At 42.6% G+C, this 25,676-nt stretch overlaps 1 protein-coding gene and 1 long non-coding RNA gene across 3 annotated transcripts in view; one reads left to right on the forward strand and one right to left on the reverse strand.

Annotated features, from left to right (window-relative positions):
- Window positions 1-23,570, forward strand: part of LYPD6 (LY6/PLAUR domain containing 6) — a 60,818-nt gene extending 37,248 nt beyond the window's left edge. For both annotated transcript variants that reach the window (XM_083715406.1, XM_083715407.1), the window contains exons 2-5: window positions 6,563-6,752; window positions 12,270-12,368; window positions 16,220-16,350; window positions 19,073-23,570. In XM_083715406.1, the coding sequence (XP_083571532.1) occupies window positions 6,635-6,752; window positions 12,270-12,368; window positions 16,220-16,350; window positions 19,073-19,234 (510 nt within the window). In that variant the 5' untranslated portion in view covers window positions 6,563-6,634 and the 3' untranslated portion in view covers window positions 19,235-23,570. The remainder of the gene's footprint in view (window positions 1-6,562; window positions 6,753-12,269; window positions 12,369-16,219; window positions 16,351-19,072) is intronic.
- LOC310833919 lies at window positions 14,248-18,162 on the reverse strand. Its single transcript, XR_014559003.1, has 2 exons — window positions 18,074-18,162; window positions 14,248-14,428 (listed from the first exon to the last, which is right to left on the reverse strand). It is a non-coding gene; the product is annotated as an uncharacterized lncRNA (long non-coding RNA).
- Window positions 23,571-25,676: the final 2,106 nt, after the last annotated feature.

The following is a 25,676-nucleotide window of genomic DNA, read 5'->3' on the forward strand; positions in this document are numbered from 1 at the left end:
GGGGAACAAGCCTGCCTAATGTTGGGGAAGATGTGTTGCTGCTTGCTGCAAGCTGGGTGAGGATGAGGGAATTTCAAGTTAGCTGGGATTTCATGCCAGAATGTTAGGAACAGTTTGCATGCAGGCTGAAGGAACTAAGCATTGTGCGGCATTTTTTGTTTTCCTTTAAAAACCTACTGTTGCTGTACTGATAATTACCCCTATAGCTCCCTTTCTTGATTATGGATTGATTGCTTTTTAAAACAGTTACAAACCACTTGATATTTTACAACTCTCTAAGCAGTGTACAGTGTAAAAAATAATTTTTAAAAATGGCACAAAGCAAGGAAAAAGTAATATAGAAGTATATAAAAACAAATAAAACAGGTTTTGGGGGATTCAAACACATAAAACAGGCCCAATCTTATGAGTCAGGGAAAGTCTATAACTGAATATATTTGTTTTGGAGATACCATTATTTGGCACACTTTAGTGTGGCCCAGTTCTCTGCGTAAATTATACAATAATTTGGGTGGTGTGGACTAATTTGTTAGATATTTGAACATAAGCACTTTGACCTTCCTTTCCTCTCCAGCTACAAAGTCACCCATTAGCGATGCTGAACATCAGGAATAGCTCACCTGTGAGCCCTCCAGATGTTATTGAACTCCCAACTCTCATCAGTCCTAGCATGTAGGGATAATGGTTGCGATGAGAGTTGTAGGGCAACCATATTTGGAAGGCCAGAGGTTTCCTGCTCCTGCTGTACATAACAATAGGTAATATAGTGTAGGGTCTGGGTTACTTTGGTGGGTGAGTTCATATATTACAAGGCAAAGCAGGAACCCTGGATCTCCACCATGGGTTGACCATGCGATCTTTGGAAGGATAGTTTGATATCTCTGGTCACAGTCAGTAATACACTTTCATTTCAATGTGCCTGAAATCCTTCAAGACTAGGTTGGTGTGTTTTTTTTAAGCAACATGGACTCTTCCTAGAGGCTTATAATATTTTCAAGGACAAGACGTAGTAGGGAAGAAGAAAATGATGAATCAATCAGGAAAAGTGAGAATTAAAAATGTGTATTGGGGAGGTGCTTGATTGAAATGATAGAGGAAGAAAGGGTTTGATGTTGGGTGGTAGGAAACAGCAAGAGAAGGAGGGAATTGATTGGTACCAATAGAGGGAGAAGACAAGGTGGATATACAGTAGCCATGTTCCAAAGGTAAGTGATGCTGAGGAGAAAAAAGTCAGTGAAGAAGAGAGTGAACTGAGAAATGAGTAGAAAATAATGGGTCAGTAAGCAGCATTTTAGATGATGGTAGAGGCTTCAGAGGAAAAAGAGCAGTGCTTGTGGAGAGAGTAGTGATTCTAGCTGTATCGATCAATTGAAAAGGAGTGGACTTGTCAAGAATATGGATATACGGCAGAGGAAAACAAGGGATGTTCAGAAATTCAAACTCCAGCAGTCTAATTTGATTGAAAAGAGTGAAAAACAGGTTTGAGAGGATCGAGAAGTTGTCAGAAAAGGAAATGAGACACAGAGAGAATACTACAGGGTGACAGATGACAATCGGAACGCAAGATTTTAAGAACAGAATAGGTGTAACATAAGGGAAGGGGACGCAGTAAGTGAGAGTGAATCCAGGGGACAGTAGATTTACAAAGTTCTGTGCATTTGATAGGAGTTGGATCCCCAAACCCCTGTCAGGCACCAGGTTGAGAATGTCCTAGGGCAATGCCCCTTTGGTGGAAATTTCAAGGTTGATTGCGAGAAGCATTATATTAGGGGATTGGACAGATAGAAGAATTTAAACACTCAGAATTCTGGAAAATCCCCCTCTTTCCTCTGACAGTTGGCTAGGTTGGGCTCCCTTTGAAACACAGTCTCGGATTTTAAATTTCTTCTTAACGATTGATTTGAAGTTGGTCTAGGATCATTAAGGATGTGGTAGGCTTTCCACATACTGTACTGTTTGTTGGTGCTCTACCTTCTTGGTTAAAAAATGCTTCAGCCAGCACTGTTACTCAAAAACTGGTTATAATTTTTGTTTGTTTTTCTTAGTTTTCTGTTTTTGTTGTGTTGGCACCGCATAAGAGGACATGCTTTCCCCCACAATGCTTTAAGTCAACAAAATATCTGAATCACATGCAGTGAATAACTGGCATCTACTAACCCCTTGCTTTCTCTCTCCCCCCCTTCCAGTTCTTGCTTTGTTTACTTCATAAAAGGAACCTTCTTGCAAATATGAATTGCAAATAGATAACCCTCCATAGTTAAGTATGTAAATGTGCTTTCACTATGAAAGCAGCTGTGACTAAGACCCAGATGACTTGCCTGCTTGGCCCGGGGAGCTGGTGGTAATATGCATGCAGTATGTTAGAACAGCTCTGCCCGAGGGCAATTTTAGTGTATTCACAGCTCCCTACTCTATCCCTTGAGAGTTTGTAGCTTGCTCTTTTGATCTACCTTTTATCTCTCCAGTTTCTGCCTCCTGCACTTTCAAGCTTCCTAGGGCACAGCTGTAAAGAGGGACTTGGTGGCCATGTTTCCAGTCATAGTCATTTTACTGGTTTATTCTGGGCTGGAGAAACCATGATGACATACGCACTCACAGAGCAGCAGATTGCCTTGGATTGGGCATCCTTCCTTGAACCTGGACTAATTGCATTAGCATTAACTCTTGTGATAACAGCTGCGGTGACTCTTGCACTGCACCCTGTAATTTCTTGCCTAATACAATTGTTCATTTGCACTGTGGTCATTTGTTTGCCACCCAGAGAACTATTGTTACAGCAGGCAGCTTACAGAATGAGTGGAGGAATAAATAAAGAACACATCCCCTGTATTTCCTATTATGTAACATACAAGATACTGTACAAATGGCTGGGTTTTTTTTGGCAATGACAGGACAAAACTCCCAAGTCTGGAACTGTGCATCAGCCTTTGCAGTATGTTACTGGGATAAATAAATCGTCTTCTATATTTTCTGGTGTTGGTTTATTTTGATCTGGGATGGCAAATTTGGTGTCTACCGGGCAGTTTTGGGATTCTAGCTCCCTTCAGCCCCAGCCAGCCTGACCAGTCATCAGTAAATGGAGTCTCAACATCTGTAGGGCCACAGTTTTCCTAACTCTGTAATACTAGAACCTCACTGGAACTCAACCTCTGGGTATAGGGCGGTATATAAATTCAACAAATAATAACAAAAACTTGGAGAACCACCAGCAACCATTTCTAGCATTCAGGCCTGCCACAAGGATACCAACACATCCTTCCATTATGTTTATGCAGGACCATTCCCTGTGTGTGCCCCCTTTTGTACTTTGTTCTAACATCTGAGGCCCTATTACATGAAGTCGTGTGAAGATTGGCAGGTATCGAAAAGGAGCAGGGCCTTTTTTTTCATGTCCTTCAGATGCCGAGTTAAAACATGGCTCTTCAGTGAAGTCTTTGGGCCTGGCTGATAACCTCATTTATTTGCTTTTCCTGGTCATTGATTTCGATCCTGAATTTTGCATCTTTGAGAAGCTTTTGATGTCATGTTTCAACCCTTTTAAGAGAAGGGAGATGGCTTTAGTTCTGCTAGCACTTCTTGCAATGCCCTGTTCTCCATTGGACTGATGTCTGAAAACAGGAGCCAGCTGCATGTCTGCCCTAAAGGCTGGCACCAGCTCTGTCGCAACATTTCTTACTAGCATTATGGATTGGAAGGATGAGGCTTTTAGAAGAATATAAGGAGGCCATTCACTTTCTGTTGAGGAGCAGGGAGAAGAATGTGATTGCTGCCAGGTAGGTAGGAGGGTGCTGGAGATCTGCTTGCCAACCCTCCAGAACAGCCAAGCTCTCCTGGCAGAGAGAGAGAGAGAGAGAGAGAGAGAGAGAGAGAGAGAGAGAGAGAACGAACTGATCAGGCTTCTGTATTTGTTGATAAAGCTCTCATATTAGCCATATTCACTTTTTCCCTCAGACCTGTATGGGTGAGGAGTAGGGCTATTGGAGAAGTCCAAGGAAAATGGGAGCAAGCAGAAGTGGCCAATGTTGGCTTATTCATCATGTGTCCAGAATGGAAGCCAACTCAGTGAATATGATTGGTATTTGCTGTCGTTGCTTTCAGTCCACAAACGATACATAGTTGATTGCATTCCCCCACTTCCTTTGCATTACATTTGCATTATAATGAATGGAGTGGAATAAAGTAATGCCAATGAAACAGTGCTATGTGCAGTGAATATGAGCGGAAGGGGGAACAGTGCCTTCTTCCATACGTAGTGAAAAGCGTGTGGGGTTGTCCACTACCCTTTCCTCCCTTGATGCACATGTGAGTGGGAAGCCTTTCCCATCAGTGTGGCTTTGCCCATGGCTTCATCAGGTGCAGTTCCATTCATCCCTCCAGAATAGGATGGGATGTGTTATTTGAATGGGATTTGGAGGTGTAAACATAACCATGGCCATTTTACCCCATGTAATCTACTCCATGTTCTCTTCAATGCAAGAGACAAGGAGTGCTGCAAGGTACTTAAAGAACTTTGGACTCAAGCTCCTGACACAGATTGGCATGAAAAGACACAGTGCCTCTGGGCAAATTAAGGTAGTGAGTGGCTGGGGTGTCAATGGCACTCTGTGTTATAACACATCCTGCAAGAATTTTTCTTTTTAAAGCTTTGAGAAAAGGATGGGGCAAGGGATTTGGGAGCAATCCTAGAAGGTCTGGGGTTCCAGGTTCCTTGGTTGCCCCCTACTGAAACCCTTGGAAGAGACAATAGATGTAGAATAGAATTAAATTCTTTATATGGCTCCAGAAAAGAATGTCGAAGAGAGCAGCTGTAGTATTAGAGCAAGGATAAAAGTTTTATAATGAATAGGTTGTTTTAAAGATTGTGTGCGTGGGAGCGGAGAATGTATATATTCTGCTCTCTCTCTTTAAATAATAATAATAATATAATAATTGTTCCCTATCTCTCATAGCTTTCATGTTCAACTTGGTAGGGGTGATTTTAGAAGGCTACTCTGTGTGTCTTCTTAGGAGTGTAAATGGGGATGGAAAGACTTTGGTAAAATTGCCTGCTTCAGATAGTCTAAACAATTGCTGCTCTATATTTTCTTCCCATTATGTCTGTTGGCATCATTTGTTGGATAAGCTAGATCTTCTTCTGTTAACAAAAACGTTGTCCAACAAGTGGATATAGCTAGATGCCATCATTTGTGTGGCACCTCTTCAAGCAACTTATTCTCCTTTAATTACTTCTCCAGTAATTACTTTGTTGTCTCAAGGGGAAAGGATGGATCTGTTTATCTCAGTCTGAAAGACTGGCTACGCTGCAGAATATGCCAGGTGAATCAGCTTATGGACTTGAACATAACTGCTTAGAAAGAGCATGCTGGTAGTTTTCACGAGAGGGCCTGAAGGGCCACAGATCTTAGTGTAAAAAAAATGTATTACATTACAGCACATTACATGACAACACATCAAGCAACTTGGTGTGATGATCCTTACAGTTTCATAAGGCACACATTTTACTGTGGCTGAGACCACATTCTGTGAACAATGGTTTTCTTGGTTTCATTGGCAACTGCCCAAGAATCTCATGATAGGATCTCACGGTAACAGTCTCTCCTGATTAAAAATAAATTGTAGCTGGCATATTAAAGGGGATAGCCCTCGGTGGACTGTAGGGCCTTGTATAATAAATAAGTGGCTGTGTGGATTTTTACCAAGTGTTCTAAACTTACACCTTTGTGCCACTTTTCCGGTGCCAAAGACTTTTGGCGTCAGTTCAGTTCCAAGCCCTGACTCAGGTTGGTGCTTCAAGCATTATGGTACATAGTAGTTGTTTTTTATAATTGCATGAAGAGAACAGAGATAGTTGTACTAACCTTATTCTAATGAAATAAAAATGTACCGATTTGATTGAAATCCAGATAACCTCTCAAATGTACCTTCTGCAAAGGAATCTTTTATATGCAAGATTTCCTTTAGTTGGGTGTAGATGGGTGCATGCGTTGGCTGTGCATATAGTAAAATAAACCTGCACAGTCATAAAATATGAGGGCCAATGCATGATGATGTGCACAGGGGAAGCAACTTTCATGGTAACTTGAATCAGACCACTGGTTCCATTACTTCCTGTACTGTTTCTGGCCTTTCTGAGTAAGCAGATGAGGACTGAAAGCCTCTTCTAGCTTTGCTACGCAAGATTTGTTAACTGGAGATGCAAGAGATAAGATCTGGGAAAGCATGTGCTGCCTCTTTACCTTTTTTTGAAAGTAAGAGGTTGGGCCATAATTATTGCTGTGTTTTGGCAATCCAGTTTTGGAGTATAAGGTATGGCAGAGATCCCAAATTCTTTGCGTTCTGTACTCATTGCTTGGGAATAGCACTGGATTTAGGGTGGCATGGGCACTCCCCCCCAACCAAGTTGAGGGGGTACAAAAGAAATCCATTTTGGGGTGCCAAATTTGGAGCTCAGACAGGGTGCCATATTATGAAAGATGATCAGAGTCTGCCGCTGCTGGGAATAGTTTAATTGAGTTTACTGACTGACCAGTGTTGTGTGCTTTCTTTTTTTCTGTCCCTCCAGGTGCACATCTCTTCCAGATACAAGGAGAACGAACTCCCAAGAAATCCGCATGTTTGAGGCTCCCCCTCTGCAATGGCATCTTGGCCTGTGCTGGCCTGGGTCCTGCTCATCCGTTTCATTGCTGAATACCTGAATGGAATTCAAGCCCGGGAGTTCACAGTGAAAGATATTGTCTACCTTCATCCTTCAAGTAAGTCTCAAGGAGCAGCTTATATTAAGACAGGGGTCAGCAAACATTTTCAGCAGGGGGCCGGTCCACTGTCCCTCAGACCTTGTGGGGGGCCGGACTATATTTTGAAGGGAAAAAAATGAACGAATTCCTAAGCCCCACAAATAACCCAGAGATGCATTTTAAATAAAAGCACGCATTCTACTCATGTAAAAACACGCTGATTCCCGGACTGTCCATGGGCTGGATTGAGAAGGCGATTGTGCCCCACTTGGCCCATGGGCCTTAGGTTGCCTCCCCATGTATTAAGATGTCCACTCAAGGAATATGAAAAAGAGGAGAGGAAGCTAACATTTCAGAGAGCATAAGCTCTTTACAAATAGCATTTTTTTCATTTTTGGATGTCAACACTAAAAAGAAAAAAGCCATAAAGATCCCCCCAACAGAGAAGTACAGGATCTTAAAATAATGACAACCATTGATTAAGTCATTTCAGTTATTGAACAAAAGTGTCAGATCCCCATGTGGTGCTGCGTCTCCTGAGTCTGAGCCTTCCCATTTCTCTCCACTGTAAACAGTAAAAGAAAACAGAACTGTAAAAAAAGCTAAAGCCAAAAATGCTTCCAGAAACGCCATACAGTATTTACTATATCTGCTGGCACTGAAGTGGCTCATAGGAACAAATAAAATGCTTAATGTCTCTGTTCTGTCCTCCATCCAATGAAACAGACCCTATGAATCCAAAACAGCTCCCGAGAACAAGGTTGCTACTAATGCAAATAGCAGCAATTGCATAGATCTTGTAAATAATGAGGGGAGGGGAAAGTGTTTTCTGGAATAGTAAAGCATATCTAACAATCTCCCACTTTCCCCCTCCCCTTAATGGCCTGGTTCAGCAAGCTCCAGTCTCCTCCTTGAGCATGGCCACCCACAAGCCAGAGTTTGGAAATACCTGCTTCTTGATTTAAAACTGCAGTTTACTGGGAACTCTGATTAGTCTAAACAAGCCAGAATCATAAACCATGGTAGGAATTCAATGTTGTGCATTTCTGCCTGTCAGGTGTGTTTCTTTCTTTCTTTCTTGGCCTGCGGGGTGGGAGTGGGGGACACAAAACCCAGGGGAATAAATGGCAAACCTTATTCATATTTTTAATCCAGAGTGAGCATGCAAGTTGTTGCAGAATCATTGAAAAGGAGCAGAATGAGCTTCTGCCTGCAGGCAGGACAGAAAAAGCAAATGGCCTTGTACACATTACATATGTTGTATGCAATCTTACTGTCATCTGTGATCTCTTTCCACCCTCCTTGGCTTCTCTGGTTGTGTTGCTTCTTCCTGCTTTTATCCTGAGCTCTCACAGTTGGCATGAGCAAACCTTTCCCAAACATTCCTTCATTAGCAGCCTAGCCACATCTTATTTAGGTAGTATCTCTGTTCTAGTCTGTATTAAATTGCATGTATTGCACCTTATTGTTTGTGTTGTTCATTCTGCATTCTGTTGTATGCCACTTTATTTTTATTTTTTTTGCAGATAGGTGGTCTATGAGTATCATAAAAGGGACGCAGGTGGCGCTGTGGGTTAAACCAGAGCCTAGGACTTGCCGATCAGAAGGTCGGTGGTTCAAATCCCTGCGGCGGGGTGAGCTCCCATTGCTTGGTCCCTGCTTCTGCCAACCTAGCAGTTCGAAAGCATGTCAAAGTGCAAGTAGATAAATAAGTACCGCTCCAGCGGGAAGGTAAATGGCGTTTCCGTGTGCTGCTTTGGTTCGCCAGAAGCAGCTTAGTCCTGCTGGCCACATGACCTGGAAGCTGTACGCCAGCTCCCTCTGCCAATAAAGCGAGATGAGCGCTGCAACCCCAGAGTCGGCCATTACTGGACCTAATGATCAGGGGTCCCTTTACCTTTACCTTGAAGTATCATAAAGCCAACAAGCACACACATTTTAAGGCAGGCTTACATTTTCACAGGTAGTTTTAAAAATGATGCTTGCACAACTATAAGCAACTTTTCTCGTTTCTTTCCACCCTTTTTTTACTTGCAGCTTCAATTTTGTTTTTAAACAAAGGCACAAAGGTGGGGTGGGGAGTTGATTTCTGCTATTTTCTTTCAATTTGGCACCGCTAGGTGCTTTCCTGTTGACCAAGAGAGTGAATGGCAAGATATAGTTACAGGCAAATTCTGGGCACTGGGCAGTTGCTTTTGATTTCCTTTAGAATAGTCCTCTTAGGGCACTGGGGCCTTTTGCTCTGAACCACAGTCTATCAGGCTTATTAACTTCTTAGATCGTGAGCCAAACAAATCTCGCTCACAGCTGTGGCTACTGCTTTTTGAAGCTTCCTTTCAGTTCGGGGGGGGGGGGGGGAGAAACAGAAGCAAAGAAATTACCAGGCACCTCCTGGAGGTTTTTTTCTTGCAGCCCTTCTTAGCTTTGCATGTATGTGTCTCTTGCCTACAGACTGGAGGTATAACATCAAGGAGTCACAATGCTGAGCAATATCTTCCCTCTGAACGCAGGAGAGGAGCAATGCTGCCCTTCTGCTTGAGCTCTGCTCTCTTAACATGTTTAATCCAAGTATTATAGGAAGAGTTGAAGACTGTGGAATCTGTGCTATTGGTCCAGGTCCCATGAACAGGGTTTGGTAGGTGCTTTAAAAGACCCAGGCCCATGGCACCAATATGCATAAAAACTGCATGCACTCATTTGTTATATAGATGCAAAAGGAGTCTGATGTTTAGAAGGAAAGCCACCCTGTTTAAGCAAAGTTTTCATTAAAAATCTGTCTCTTTGTGTGTTTTTAAGATGATAAGGGCAGAAGATTCAGAGGCCGATGCACAAAACCTGGACCTTGGGTCCCTTTGGACTGCCCCATAACATTGTCCTTGCTATAGCCCAAAGCAGCTAGCTTTGTTGCAATCCCTGTGACCAAGGCCTGGGTAGCATGTACATCCTACAATTAACTTGTGACATCTTGGAAAACAGGAGCTTGTTTGGTCTTCATGGGCACTTGAGAAATCCAGATCTGAATGAGCTCCCATTACATGAATAGTATACTGCTTGTAAAATACTTACAACAACTTTGCAAAGTGTGGCGGTATTTTCCCCATATTGTGAAAGTTTGGTCACAGTAGATTATCTATGCCTGCATGCACATCACATTATGCAAAGCCAGTTTTTGAAAAGGGTGTTTGTTTGTTTTTACTATACTGGCACTAAAATTCTGAGCCTTAGCACCAGATTTATGGGTACTGGAGAATGTAGGCGTCAGTGAATTTTTTCTAGGCTTTGTGTAACATAGAAAGACTTCGTTCCTTTCTTTCGTAAGATACTGGTTCATTCTCAGAACACAGAACGGAACTGTAGGAGTGTTTGCGTTCCAAGGCCCAAGGCACATTTTGTAAGCCAGCAATGGTAGTATGATATATGGAGTTGATATAGGCTGCTTGCCAATGTTACAATCACTGTAACAGGTTTTCATTTTTCCCAGGAGGAAGAAAGCAATCACTTTTGTGATGGCTTCTAGAGAACACAGTAGCAAAAGTCTATATGTTTTCATTTAGGCTTTTCAGAGGTTTGGGTTTGGGGAGACATAATCTGCCAGTGGCTGCGTAGTGAACAGTGTTCCTGAAAAGCAGAGATTAACTATGATGCTTTATGTTGCTCAAGTTGTTTGAGAAGCAAATTTTGCATTTTTCTACCTCTTTCTTGAAAGCAAACGTAGCTCCCACATCTGCACATCAATTTCGTCCCTGTAGCCTAGTCCCCAAATCTTTATTGGCTATGACAAACGTGAGACTATGACATTTATCTCCCCCATCCCTTTTGAATGCTATTTATTTCTCTCAATTAACTGGCTAAATTAATGTAGAGGGGTCACTGTAGATGCATCATTAGGGTTTAGTTGCAAATGTACATTATCTTTTATATCTGTTTTAAGTTGTTTATTGATTTTCCTCAAAGAATTCTGGCACTCTGAGAACTAAATGCTGGACTAGATTAGTTGTTGACTGATCCATCAGGGCACTTCTTAACAGGAGATGGAGAAGGTGTTGATAGTTTTCTGCTAGAGCTCTGTAGTGCACACTCTCCCCCAGCCCCACCTGAGCTGCAGTTTCCGCGATTCCCAGAGACAGGAAATTGCTATTGAACCTGTTTAAGGCTACAGTTCTATATACATTTACTTGGGAAGTCATCCTCCTTGAATTCAGTGGCACTTCACGGTAGACATGCATGGGTTTGTGCTGCTGGTCTGTAATGCAGATATGCAGAGAGAATAAAATGTAACTTTCTGAATTCAGGGATTGATTAGAGTCAGGAACAGTATCTACTGATCCTGCAGATTGGTACTTGCTGTCGGTCCATTTCTCACTTTTCAGCTGCCCCCTGCTCTATTGCCTAATCCGGTGGCTCTTCAAGTTTGCTGCATTGAGGAGGGGTATTTGGATTGCTGCTTCCCCCTCCCTTTCAGTAGACCTTTCTTAACATTATGTCCATCATGTTGTTGGCTACTTGAAAGGCTTCTGAATCCAAAAGGTTAGATTGACGCATGCCTTGAGTGGAATTCCACCCATGGAACTGCCTTGCTGGAGAAAGAAGCAGGGCAATTGCCTCTCGCAGAATGACATCTAACCAGCCTTCAATCAGCTGTTCCACTTAATATAGCTTATTTGGGGCAAGGAAGGTCTGCAGGAAAATCAGGCACACAGCTGGGGATCTATTTAATGTTTCTCCTGGAGTTGCTTATGTAGTTGTGTATCCAAGCTGCTTTTCTCTTGCTTTGCAGTAGATTTGAAAATTTCAAAGAGTGCTATAAAATACCACAAATGAGTGGGGAAGCATTTTGGGGTACACATGATCTGTTACGTTTGTTTTTCTCCTGTTCAGTTTCTCTCTTTCCCCTTCTATTCTTGTTGGGCACTTTTCGAACAGGTGCTGCTGCGCTTCTGTTCAATACAAATTCTACCTTGATTTGGATAGTGCCTGAAATGGCAGATCTGGAGCCATACCCTGAAAGATCAGCCCTTTCAGTTTCTATACAAACTGGTTCTCGGAGGCTCAATCCCCAGAGCAGGAATAGCAGCACAGTGCAGCTTCTATGTGTTGATCTGCAGCTTCCATCACTCCCATGGCCCTTGCTGTCTGGGGCAGACAAGAAGGTACCATGTTATTTTTCTAGAAAAAGAGGTGCCAACATTCACCATGAACACCTTCCTCGGTCTCTTCTGATGGCAATGGCGCCCACCTGAGAGGTGCCGGAACTGGGTTCCAGCTGAAAATAAGCCCTGGTTACCCCTGCCATATATTATTTTTCTTCGGCCAAGAAAATACTGTTCTTGTTTTGGCTTGACATTCTTTTTCATCTGAAGGTTTTTTCTAAAGTTAAACGGCAAGGAAGAAACATATCACATCACCGATAATGTTAAACTTCTGTGTAAATCTTGTACAAACATTTGGCACCATTTGTTTCTATTCTCAAACAATGTTCCAAATGGATTGATGATGTTAATGTAGCTGTGGCTTTTTTTTGTTTTTGTTTCCCAGCTACTCCATATCCTGGGGGATTCAAGTGTTTCACCTGTGAAGAAGCAGTCGACAACTATGACTGCAACCAGTGGGCTCCAGATATCTATTGCCCAAGAGGTAAATGAGCTGTGTGTTTGCAGTGAAGGTGTTTTCAGAATGTGCGTTCGTCTTAGATGTGGTTGAAACTTGCTACACAGATTCTTCTAGCAGTTATAGGTCTTCCTGCCACCTCTAAGGAATTGTACTGAGGACAGACTATTGCCCACCTGTGAATCACTCTGCATCATGATTTCAGGTGAGCTGGTTTTGCCTGCAGCAGGCATAAGCATCATGCACAAGCCTGACCATCAGTTCATTTCTTTGAGAACACTATGCAAGGCTTCACAGATCAGCTGATTGGCTGTGTCTGACAATCAGCTGATCAGTAGTTCCCACTTGGCTGAACCACTTCCTTACCTGTCCCGTGCCTGACATTCTTTATGAAATGACGTGTGGGGCAGGAGGCATGGCCTGATTAGGCCCACAGTCCAGAGGTTCCTACCCCTGCAGTGCTAGACTTAGCTGAGGGGGTGCAAAGTAGAGAAGACCTATCATTGAGAAGGTTCATTTGGGGGCACCCAATTTTGGGCTTGCTCAAGGTGCCCTACTACCACAGACTACCTGACCCCCTGCACTATGGAGAAGGAAGCAGCTTTGAGACCTTTTAAATAACTCATAATCTGGGCCTCTTGTGTCTCAGTTTTACTTTAATTTCAAATAGTTTTTATTATGTTATGTTGGCTTGCTTTTGCTTTTGTCCAGAGAACTCCTGTTACGGGAAGGCTGCGTACATAAACACAAACAAACCAACCCAATTTCATATTTAATTTGTATACTGTACCCTAGATGGTTTACACCTTAAATGTACAACAGTCACAATTGCCATCCCATAACATTTCAAAGTACAGCGGAACCTCAGTTTTCGAGCATCCCGGAAGCAGCATGATTTGGAACCAGAACACCAAAAACCTGGAAGGAATTGGTTCCTTTTTCGAACACGCCTCAGAAGTCGAAAGGCTTCGCTGCACGTTTTTCCATTTTTCCAATGGATTTTGCGGACTGCCCCATTGATCCTCGGTTTTCGAATGTTTCAGAAGTCGAATGGTCTTCTGGAACAGATTACCATATTTTTCGCACCATAGGGCGCACCGGACGATAGGGCGCACCTAGTTTTGGGAGGTGGAAAATAAGAAAAAATTACCCCAGAAGCCAGAACAGCAAGAGGGATCTGGCTTCTGGGATACCGTGTGGCTGTTCTGGCTTCTGGAGTAATCGCACCAAGCCTCTTCAGGGCAGCGGGATGAAGGCTCCCCCTGCCCAAAGAGGCTGTGCAGGGCTAAAGCAGAAGCCAGGACAGACGCGTCGCTGAAGGGGCACTGCGCCTTCTCTCTCTCTGCGCAGCGCCCTCCTTCACAGGAGAGGTGTTGCGCAGAGAGGGAGAAGGGGTCTCCTTCTGTTCCTCCTCTGGCTTCCAGGACAGGCGCGTCGCGGTGAAGCCAAGGAGTCTGTATTCGCTCCATAGGACGTACACACATTTCCCCTTCATTTTTGGAGGGGAAAAAGTGCGTCCTATAGAGCGAAAAATACGATATGTTCGAAAACAGAGGTTCCAGTGTTCTAACAATTCAAAAATACATTTCACATACAGTATTCCAAGACAATATTAACCAAATACCAGCAAACAAAGAAGCAAAATAATCCCACTGATTGCACATTACAAACAATTTGCAAAATAGCCATTCTAGAAGTCCCTTTCACTGCTTCCTGTAGGATTCCTCTCATCATCCCCTGTGTATTCTTACCCCCATCTCTTTCAACTTGAGTCCACTCTCAAACACCCTGTGCATCCACTGCTCCTCTGCCTTCCCTCTCATCCATTCAGACCCTTCACCCCAAAACTTCTCTTCACTTTCAAGCAACTCCCACCCACATTCACATCCACCAGCCTATCTTTTATAAACAAATATGGAAGCAATCTTTCTCCTCAGTCTTATTTCAGACTTCAGTGCTTTGGAAGCTGGCCAGCAACATCTGCAGTCCCTTCTAGAACTTCCACATGGTCTGGCCTTACCATTTAATCCACTGGGATAGATTTGATGACCACAGACGGTGTTGTTGTTCTGCTCCCAACGACGAGACTATAGGGAAGAAGCAAATTTGTGGAAGCATTTTAATTCAAGTGAATATAGACGCTAGGGTTACCTCATCAAATATGAATCTGGTAGGCACAGAGCAATTTAAACAGCCCAAAGATTGCCTGTTCCGATGTTTTATTCTAGTCCTGCTCAGAGTGTGGCAACTAGTTTGAAGGAAGCCAATGCGGTGGAAATCTAGTTTGAAGGGAGGAAGGGAAGGCAGACACCATGTTTTGCTCCCGCTATGGGAGAAGGATGCTGGGGGGAATACTATGCTCTGCCAGGTTGCTTGAAAATGATGCTGCCCATGAGGAATGAAACTGGATTTTCCAAGCACCCAGCACACTTTTCTGAGCAGAGCAAGACGGCAAAGTGGGTTGAAGTGGGTAAATGTAGTTTATAGGGAGTTGAAGGACTGGTGTCCTCTTTCTCAAGCTCTTCTAAAATGAATACCCTGCGGATACACAAGAGCAGGCCTTGTCTGTGGTGGCTCTCTATTTGTGGAATGTTCTCACCAGGGAGGCTTGCCTGGTATCTAGGTGCCGTTCAGAAGCATTCCTTTTTCCCCAGGAATTGGGCTTATTAAACAATCTATGGCCATTTAAACTGGCGGGTGGGGGATTATTTGGGGGGACGTGTTGTATGTTATATATTTTTGTGTTTTTATATTGTAAACTGCCCTGTGATCCTCAGATGAAGGGTGGTATAGAAATTTAATTTATTACTATTATTATTATTATTAATAATACCTTAGATTCCAGCCAATTTACATGAACTTTCTATTTGGGGGCAGAATAACGATTTGTGGGAGCAGCCACACTGCCCAAAGCTGTATTACAAGGAGCTGCTCGATAAAACATAACAAAGTGAGCAGCAGCACTGACTTTTGAAAATATTTCCCAACTTCAAAGAGACATGATTTGGGGTATTAAAGGAGAGTGGCTAATTAGGCTGCACAACAGCTTACATTTTTGGACTCATGTTTCCATTACTCCTGTGAATTCATTAGTGTAGCTCATAAGCTACCTGCTTTTGATGATTTAGCTGAGATGCACTTGCCATAGTTAGGCTCCTATTAAAGCTCTTTTGTGTTATCTACTTTGAAAGCTAGCGGGAGCCTTTTACATCTCCTCTCAGTGGGATTGCTGTACATCTGCAAAATATGGGATTTGGAGGCTGGAATCGACTGGGTGGAAAATCTAATCCATCTTTTAACTTTGCCGCAAAGGCTCCACAAGCTGCTTAGACTCACAGCTTTTGGATAACCTTTTTATTCTCATAGTCTTATGACTACATTAGCTGAACTATCAAAATACACGGCAAATGATGTACACGCTAGCTAGATATTAGTCCTAGCCAGAATCAGGTTCACTTACTTCTTAGACAATGTGAAATCCCCAAAGACATTGAGAGAGTTTACAGAATAATGGGATGCTGTTAATGAGTAAATGGCTTCAGGATAGCAAGCTTTGAGGCATTGGACTGCACAGTCTAGAGGCTTTTGTTTTTAAAAGAAAGGTTCGGTTTATGAAAATGTGTAAAGGAGATGTGCAAAATAGATGAAGGCAGAAGTTCTCTTGGAAGCTTCCCAAGATTTACATTTTGCACTCCATTTCTAGTGTTATGAAAGGGGGGGGGGGAACCTTTTTATTTCCACTTTCTCCATGCCACGTATAATTTTATAAACTTCTACCATGTAACCTCTCGCTTGCCTTTTCTCCAAACAAAAAAGCCCTATGAAACCTCTTACAAACAGGAAAAATACAAAAACATTTCCCCCCCCTGTCCTGGCAGCTACACGATATTGCTATACTCAACACACGCTGGAAGCCAATGGAAAGAGTGTATCTGTTACCAAGCGCTGTGTTCCTCTGGAGGATTGCCTGTCTACAGGATGCATAGATCTCCAGCATAAGGGTTTGAAGGTAAGAAGTGAAATGGACAATCCTTGGTCCACGCTCACTCCAACACAGAGCAGATCTTTTTCATACCACGTGTGTGTATCTACCCAACAAAATGGGGACATGGCCATTTTAGTTAGGATGATTTATTTTTGTGCCTTTGTTTTTGTATTCAGATAGGCACCAATTATTAAGCATTGCATAAAAGGAGGAACTGAGGTGAGGATTGTTGGCACCCCAAAATTAAGTACCGTACAGTGGTGCCCCGCAAGACGAATGCCTCGCAAGACGGAAAACCCGCAAGACGAAAGGGTTTTCCGTTTGCGAGTTGCTTCGCAAGACGAATTTCCCTATGGGCTTGCTTTGCAAGAAGAAAGCCCATAGGGAAATCTCCGGGGACCTCTTTTAAATGCTGGCGGTGGGGAGCAAAGCCTTTCCCCCCCCCTCCGCCCTTCAGAAGAGGTCCAGGAAGGCCAGCGGGGGCCGAAAGGCTTTGCTCCCCACCACCAGCATTTTAAAAGCGGTCCGGGATAGCAGGGAAGCGCTTCCCGGACGGCTTTTGAAGGCAGACGGGGGGGGGAGCAAAAACTTTTGCCCCCTGCCGGCCTTCAGAAGAGGTCCTGGACCTCTTCTGAAGGCCGGCGGGGGGCGAAAGTCTTTGCTCCCCCCCGCCTGCCTTCCCGGGGGCTTTAAAATTGCCACGGGACAGCTGCCGCCCGCCAGCATTTTAAAAAACCCTGGGACAGCGGAGAAGTCCTCTGCAGTCCCGGGGTTTTTTAAAATGCTGGGGGTGGGAAGAAAAGCCCTTGTCCCCCCCCCAGCCTTCAGAAGAGGTCGGGGGACAGACTGTCCCCGGACCTGGTCTGAAGGCGGTTTCCATAGGAACGCATTGATTGATTTTCAATACATTCCTATGGGAAACCGTGCTTCGCAAGACGAAAAACTCGCAAGATGAAAAAACTTGCGGAACGAATTAATTTCGTCTTGCGAGGCACCACTGTATTTTTCACCCTATAGGACGCACTTTTTCCCCTCCAAAAAAGAAGGGGAAATGTGTGTGCGTCCTATGGGGCGAATGCAGGCTTTCGCTGAAGCCTGGAGAGCGAGAGGGGTCGGTGCGCACGACCCCTCTCGCTCTCCAGGCTTCGCGGACCTCTCCGCAAGCAGCGGGAGCACTCCAGCGCTGGGCTCCCACAGCTTGCAGAGAGCTGCCTGTTTGGGGGCTGGGGTCGGGGGAAGCTCGGGCCTCCCCAGCCCCGCGCCTGGGGGGGAAATAATTTTTTTTCCTTTATTTCCCCCCAAAAAAACTAGGTGCGCCTTATGGGGCGGTGCGTCCTATAGGGCGAAAAATACGGTAAGCATATTTGCTATTAAAACTGGATGGTTGTAAGTAAGCATTTATCAAGTGGAAGTTTGGGGAAATAGAAACCCCTTGACCCATAGGCTCCTACATACAGTGCTTTTTTCCTAAAAGAAAAAAAGGGGGAAAAATTTAAGGGGTATTCTCATTTTCCTACTCATATTGAAACCCTGCCCCTCAATGAGGCCAAACTTAGATTCACAAAATGTTTAGGGGTATGCATTGCCCTTCGCCCCCCCAGTAAAAAAACACTGCCTACATATGTTTCTCAACTATAGTATGGGATGGTTTTATGCATGTGATGGTAAGTTAACTTTTGGAAGTGGTTACCTGTAATCATGTGAATAAAACTGGTTCATTTTTAAAACACAGAAATATTGTACATACCAATCATATCTTCCATGGGGTTCTTGGGTGATTTTCTCCAAAGTTCACAACAGCTGGCCTTTTTTTCTTTTGAAATTTGGAAATGATCTGGAAACAGATGAGGTTGCCTTTGTTATTAATTTCTTGAGACTGCAGCGGTACCTCTGGTTGCGAACGCCTCTGGTTGCACACACTGCGGTTATGAGCTCCGGTAACCTGGAAGTAGCTGCTCCCAGTTGTGAACTTTGCCCTGGGATGCAAGCAGAAATTGCGCACCAGAGAGACACACGCAGCGGGAGGCATGCTTTTGCTAATGGCGCCCCAGGTTATGACCGGTTTCCGGTTACGAATGGACCTCTGGAACAGATTCCGTTCGTAACCAGAGGTACCACTGTATACAGAAATTTTGTATTATGTGAGTTTTGGTTAGCCTTACATTTCACACCACAATACAACTCAGCTCCCAAAAAACTATTTTAGGCATGGTAGCAGCTTCTAGAGGGGTAGCACTTTCCACTTTAAGTTGCAAGTGGGGATTGTATTCAGCTGAATTTTCTCCCACCCTGAAAGGCCTTGGGTACATCCAGTGGGATTTTTAAAAACTTGGCTGTTTTTTCTTTAAAAACAAAACTTCAAGCCATAAATCCAAATGGCATCCTAAAGTCCTTCCTAGTTCCAAAAGTGGTGTGCAAGCACACAAAAACTTATACCAAGAACAAACTTAGCTGGTCTCTAAGGTGCTACTGGACAATTGTTTAATTTTTTTATATATTTGGACTGCATCAGACCAAAACGGCTACCTACCTGAATCTGGAAACAGGCAGATAAATTAGCCCTTTCCTGCAACTTCTGTAATCTAAATTTCCATTTTATTTTATATTTCCATTAGCATTTAAAAAACAAACCAACCAACCCAAAACCTGGAACTTGGAGTGTAACATGTAGTTATCTCAATATGACGAAGGTCTTTTCACATATGGAGCAGTTCTCTTGACCAATACTTTTTTTTCCTTTTTCTAGGTCTGCACTTCTTGTTGTGAGGGAAACATCTGTAACTTGCCATTACCCAGAAATTCAAGCGATGCCATATTTGCAACAACAACTCCCATAAATCACACACAGAGACATTTGCAAAGTGTACCAGTCATAATGGCATGTCTCCTGCTAGTTTTTGCTACGTAGACATCCCAGGATAAAGTGCCACTTACATATTGAGAAAAGCATTCAAGGATGAAAGTATTTATGAATACATATGACTTTAATTTAATATATGTTTTTAAACCCTTCTTTCTTAGTGACATTTCTAAAGTCAGCTGTCTTGAATTCCTTTTAGCCTTGGCTGATTTAAAAGCCTTTGTTTTAATCTGTGTCTTTGGTTTAAAAAAAGAAGACAGAATTTTGTTGTAACTCTAATAATTTGAAGGAAACCTTTTGTAATCAGAAGATTTTGGTCACTGCAAATACTTGATCGAAAAGGTATATTTCTTCCTAAGTAGTAGCTTTCAACTTCTGAAGGGAATATATCTAGAGTTTTGTACATAACAGTAAAGAAATTAAAACCAGGGCTCCCCAGTGAAGCCACTCCACTATGCAAAAAAGGCTTTTGATTAATCAGCTGACAGCACTAAAGAAATATTAGTTGATTGATCATTCTAGTTTTAATAAACTGCATACGTTATTGCATATGAATGAAAAGATCCTCTTGAAGGAAAAGTATTCTTGATTCATGCATATATGGAAAACAGGTACCAGCTTAGAGGCATTTCCTTATGTGTGATGAAGGAAGTCCATGGCTCTTCCAAGATGGTTCCTGCACCTTCTGCTTTTTGAAGGGTCAGTGTTTTCTTTTTTTACAAAATAAATAGCATTTTCTTTCACACATCTGTTACCCAGTTAATTTGGGTCATTGTTTTAATACAGGCCTGTTTTAGGCATGTCCGATAATAATAATAATTTATTATTAATACCCTGCCCATCTGGCTGGGTTTCCCCCAGCCACTCTGGGCGAATCCCAACAGAATATTAAAACCACGATAAAACATCAAACATTAAAAACTTCCCTAAACAGGGCTGCCTTCAGATGTCTTCTAAAAGTCAGATAGTTGTTCATTTCCTTGACATCTGATGGGAGGGCATTCCATAGGGCGGGCGCCACTACCAAGAAGGCCCTCTGCCTGGTTCCCTGTAACTTCGCTTCTCGCAGTAAAGGAACTGCCAGAAGGCCCTTGGCGTGGACCTCAATGTCCAGGCAGAACGATGGGGGGTAGAGAGACGCTCCTTCAGGCATACTGGGCTGAGGCCACTTAGGGCAGCACACACATGTACAGAGCCCCAACCTGGAAACGTCAGAAAGACATCACTAAAAAGGTAGAACAGTGTGTTTGCAGGCTTTTTCAATGGGTTTCCAATTTCACGTGAATTCACGCAATGACCTGGAATGCCACCCCTGTGCAAACGGGGAACTGCCTGTATTTCAAAAGGCTTTAAATTTAACTAGTTCATAGAGTAAGACTTTCTGTCCTGTATACACTTCCCCAAGGGTGAAGACCATTGAACTCAATGAGGCTTTCTGAGTAGAGTCCTGCACACTCTGAACCAGTGGAACATTCCTCTGAGTAAACTTTCCCAGGAGGGCACTGCACATGTTGCAAACCCAGTCTTGATGTGCTTTACAGATACATCCCCATTTCCTTTGTGGATCCGTCCCTGTGATCGATGCTGGTTGTGTGCATTGGAGCCCCTTAAAAGCTGCACATTGGGCATTGTTAGACTGGTGTCACGGGTCAGTAGGACTCACCTACAAAATGTCTAATGAGAATCCGAGTTTGGATCGGAACCTCTTGACAGAGGAACGTTGTGGACAAATTTCTTTTCACTAAGGAAATGCTTCCACTGAAATGTGTTTTACTAATCCAGACAATACTTTTGGCACATCAGAGGGTTTATTTTACATACTAGATCACAGTATTTATTTTTTTATGACATGATCAGGATTGGTGACACGTTATACAGTGTTCTATTGTTAAGCAGCTATGGGCAGTGCATAGGCTGTTAGTATGTCATGGCAAACCATGGTTGATTGCTTCCTGTGAAAGTGCAGAATGTGTAGCTCCCACTTCTTTCTTGTTCACTAGTGAGAGGAGGCAATGAGATGTGGTCCTCTGGTGTAACATCAAATCCTAACTGGAGCAAAACACCAGCTAACCTTGGTTCATATGTTGGGGATCATCACTCCCACTTGAGAAGTGGGTATCATGGTGTGTTCCCACAAAACAACCATGACTTGCTATGATATGTTTTCAGCCTATATGTGACAATGACAATTTTTTTAGACTAGTGCTGTGGGGGTAGGGAAGTAAAGCTGAAGCTAATTCAAATATGTGTCACTGCCTTATGACAGTATAAAGGATCAGTGGGATTTTATATACAATGAAAAGCCGTGTAATCATGAGTTATAGTGATTTTTATGAGTTGTCTTTGGCTTTTTATTATGTTTGGCTAATGCTGATCCACGGGGACCTGGCACTTTTCCAAGTTACAACGCATATTCTTGCTGTAAACCAAGGGGAGCGGGAAGGGGAAAATGGGAATAGGGAACTGTGATCAAATGTATTCCAATAAGAAACCTTTTCTAAATCCTAAGTGCTTCATAAAAACTTCTGTCCAAAGCAAACAAACCAGCATCTACCAGCCTCATATTCTGTGCTGTGTTTGTAGACACACACCCAAATCCTAAAATATTTGTAATTCAGCTACTTTATGAAAACATGAACTGTCGTATTTGTTGCAGGTCTTTGTGTGTGGGATGTATGTGTATAAATAAATGTAAACCTGCTGCTTCTATTATAAGAACAGGCCATACTATCCATTTATGCATTAAGACGCACACAGGAGCTGAACTGGAGGCAACTACATGGAAGTAATTTTTCACTGTTTTTTTTCAGCAGTCCTGGTTCAAAGTTCCATGTACACTGCACATTTCATGGCTAGGGGGATCAGTTGGGAGTCAGATCCATTGGCAATGTGAGACATCATGATGTTGATAAAATTAGTCATGAAGTCCCATTGAAAGCAATGAGATGCATTTAGTTGTGTGACTAACTTATGTTATTCAGCAGGGATAAATAGGGGTTATTGAAATTTCAAGGAATATATTTGAAAACAAGGTGTCTCCATCCAATTTTGGTCAATTCTCACTTACTCCATTTTAGAAGTCACCTTGACCCTCAGGAGTGGCTTTTTTGGAGGTGGGGGGCAGTAAAACTCACCTCCCTCTTCTTGTTCCTGGGATCCAACCCAGCCATGTCTCTCTGCAAGCAATGGCTTGTTTTTTGTTTCTTACATCATATACATTTTAATCCGTAACCTCTAATTTCATACACCAGATCTGACATACCTTTTTTCTGAGGCCCCGTGTAAAATCTAGTTCAAATATAATTGCAATTCAAAGGGATGCAAGACTGACAATTGGGACTGCTCATCCAATGTTGTGGCATACCACTAAAACGGTTGCCATTGGACAGGAAGACGTCACTTCAGCCAGCTTTTAATCTTCTGTACTACTGAGCTTGTTTCATAGAGTACCCCTCAACTTACCAAAGTCATGACTGGGGCTGAAACTGTGTGCCAAAATATATGTTCGATTTATATGCTCTTTAAGTCATGTTGCATCAGTAATTTGGAAAGCACTTTCCATATTCTAGAAATGTGAAAGGATTGCAAGGCACTTAGAAGTTATCTACATACCACACTTGTGCACTCACCATATGGAGGCAGATAACAATGGCATCCCTTTGTGCCCTCGCCACACCACTGCTATGAAGTAATGTGACTAGGTCATATGGAGAGTTTCTGCACCAATATGGCACCATTCATGGCAATGGCTAGCATGAAACAGGTGAGTGCCATCCTACACATTAAGAGTGTACTGAGCACCTCATGGGGATGCTATTTTAAACAGTCTCTATGTGATAGAGCTGGTCTACATGTTAATCACTAAGAGAATTGTTCGCATTGTGTCTTACAAAGAGATGTGTTGCATACATTGTGATCTCTGAAAAGGTAGTCAGTTGTTCGTTGTTGCACGATTGAACCATGTGGTTAAGCACTTCTTCACAAGCAAGAATGACTGAATTGTCCTGTCTGTGAAAGCTGTGGTTATTATAATGTGATACATCACTCAGGAAACTTATTATACTGCTCTGTAACCATTGAATTGGACCACACTTTGAAATCTTAATTTGAAAATTTTGCAGTCTAAGCATGATGGTGTTACTAAATTTGTATCTCTGCATTTGTATTTCATTCTGAATTTTAGATTTTTACGCTGTGAAAAAAATTATGGAAATGTGTCTCAGTAAAAGCATGATCATCTGAAGCCATATTTGTGCAAAATCTCCTGGTTATTATCCTTTCTACTGTTTTTGTAGCCTTCTGTGGATGTATTCCTGTGTAAATAGTGCTCAGACTTGTTAATGTTGTAAATTTTGTACATTCTATAAATAATGTTTTAAACATGGCATGTTTGAATGATTTTTCTATCTATAATCCTCACTCTCTCTTTGACGGTCTTTGTACTACTTAGGTCTAAGGAGCAAAGTTGTGTGCCAAGCTTTCTCTTTATTGTACAAATATACAGAGTAGCAAGTAAGACCTGGTGTTAGCTTATTTATTTAAAATCATTTATACCTCTATAGGCACATACCCTCCACATATGGTGGGAATGCCCCCAAATCCAACCTTTCTGGACAGCAATCTTACAAGAAATAGGCAAAATTTCCAAACAGATATTGGAACCCATCCCAGAACCATCCCTATTGCATATTTTCCAAGACAATAATGTGCACTCACACTATAAAGAGCTCATAATCCACCTAACTACAGCAGCCAGAAGCACTATAGCTAGACACTGAAGAGACTTGTCAGGGGTGAACATGGACCACTGGTATCAAATCGTATGGGAAAACAGCCTTACTAGAAAAGCTAACCTACAGACTGACATGGGGACAAATAAAAGAGGACACCTTACCCTCCCCTTTATTACATACATGGCCTGAAAAGCCAACAAAAACCCACCAATAGCATATAAATCAATATGGCTAACTTGACTCAACAATACTCCCACGCCATGCACAAACAAATCTTACTGCAGTCAACTAAAGACAACCAACTATGCGTTGCCCCCACCAACCTCTCTCACTGCCAAGGGAAATAACAAATGAATAGAAAGAGAACCTAACCAAGTGATACTGACACAAAACCCCCACACATACACTAAGTAAAAGAATGTAAGCTTTTCTACCCTCCCACTTCTCCACCAACTTATACTGTATACAACATTAATGTCTCACACTAAATGCAACTGATCAATAGAAATGGTTCTACGGCCTGAAAAAAAGAGACAATGCACATACTATTGTAACCCAAGAAAATCTTCAACAAAAATTACTAATATTTGTAAGTGATGGTACACACCATGTAGATGTTAAACAGCACGGGGGTTGGTACTGAATCCTACAGAAAGCTCCAAGGGCAGAGCAACACCTGCAAGCACCACTATCTGAAAATGGCCATCTAAGGAGGATTGGGAGCAACTCAAAGCAGTGCCCTCTACCCCAGCTCAGATAGCTGCTCCTGAAGGTACCATGGCTGATGGAGTCAAAAACTACAGAGACAACATTGAGACAGACACCCACTCCCCTTGTCTCTGTCCCAGCAAGGGTCATCATGCAAAGTGATCAATTTAGTTTCTGTGCCAAAATTGGGCTTTAACTCTAATTGAAATGGATCTAGAAAATAAATCTCATCCAAGAATGCCTGGAACTGGTCCACAGCCAATGGAAAAGATTGATGCTTGCTTTCTTCTTTGTAAATATTGTGCTCCTACAATTTATATTAGTGGCTACAACCTGAGGAGAGTGATTTCAACCTAGCTCAAATATTACCATTAACACCAGAATAAAAAGAATGCTGGTTGGAAAACGCGGCAAAAGACTGTGGCCTCCACAGAGAGAGAATTCTTTGCTTGGAAATGATTTTTGGAAGCAAACCAGAACATTCTGCAGGAAAATGCTAATATATTCTGGTTGGCATCCAAAAACTCCACAGATAGATCACAAAGCAGCTCAACCAGCTTAAAATATTCTGCTCTCCCTGCACTGTAGAGTTAATGCATAACATTGGGGATACTTAAGATGCCAAAAAACATGTGGAATTGATCGGTGCCCATTCTTGCCTGCTTACCTGTCGGTCTTAATTTGGCATTTCAACTCAGAGCTGCAAAAGGGAGGGAGGTCCCCCATAACTATTCTAGAAGAATTGTTAATAAATTGTGCAACATGGATAAAATGGGCAGATGATTAAATATACTATGTAGTTAATGAAAGCAGTTTGCCCATCGCATATATGCACACTCAGAATAGACAGTGCTTTTTTTCTTGAAAAATAGGTGCCGGTACTGACCATGAAGTTGTTTACAGTAAGTGCCACACTTTTTAACAACAACTACAAAAGAGGTGCCAGTTCTGCATGCTCTTGAGTACCCCCTGGAAAAACAAAAGCACTGGGAAGAGATGCTGTCACTTTTAGCAAAACACGTGCTTTATTTTATGGCATTTACCGTGTT

The sequence above is a fragment of the Podarcis gaigeae genome (genome assembly GCF_964106915.1).
Source record: "Podarcis gaigeae genome assembly, chromosome: 1".
NCBI classification, from domain to species: Eukaryota; Metazoa; Chordata; class Lepidosauria; order Squamata; family Lacertidae; genus Podarcis; species Podarcis gaigeae.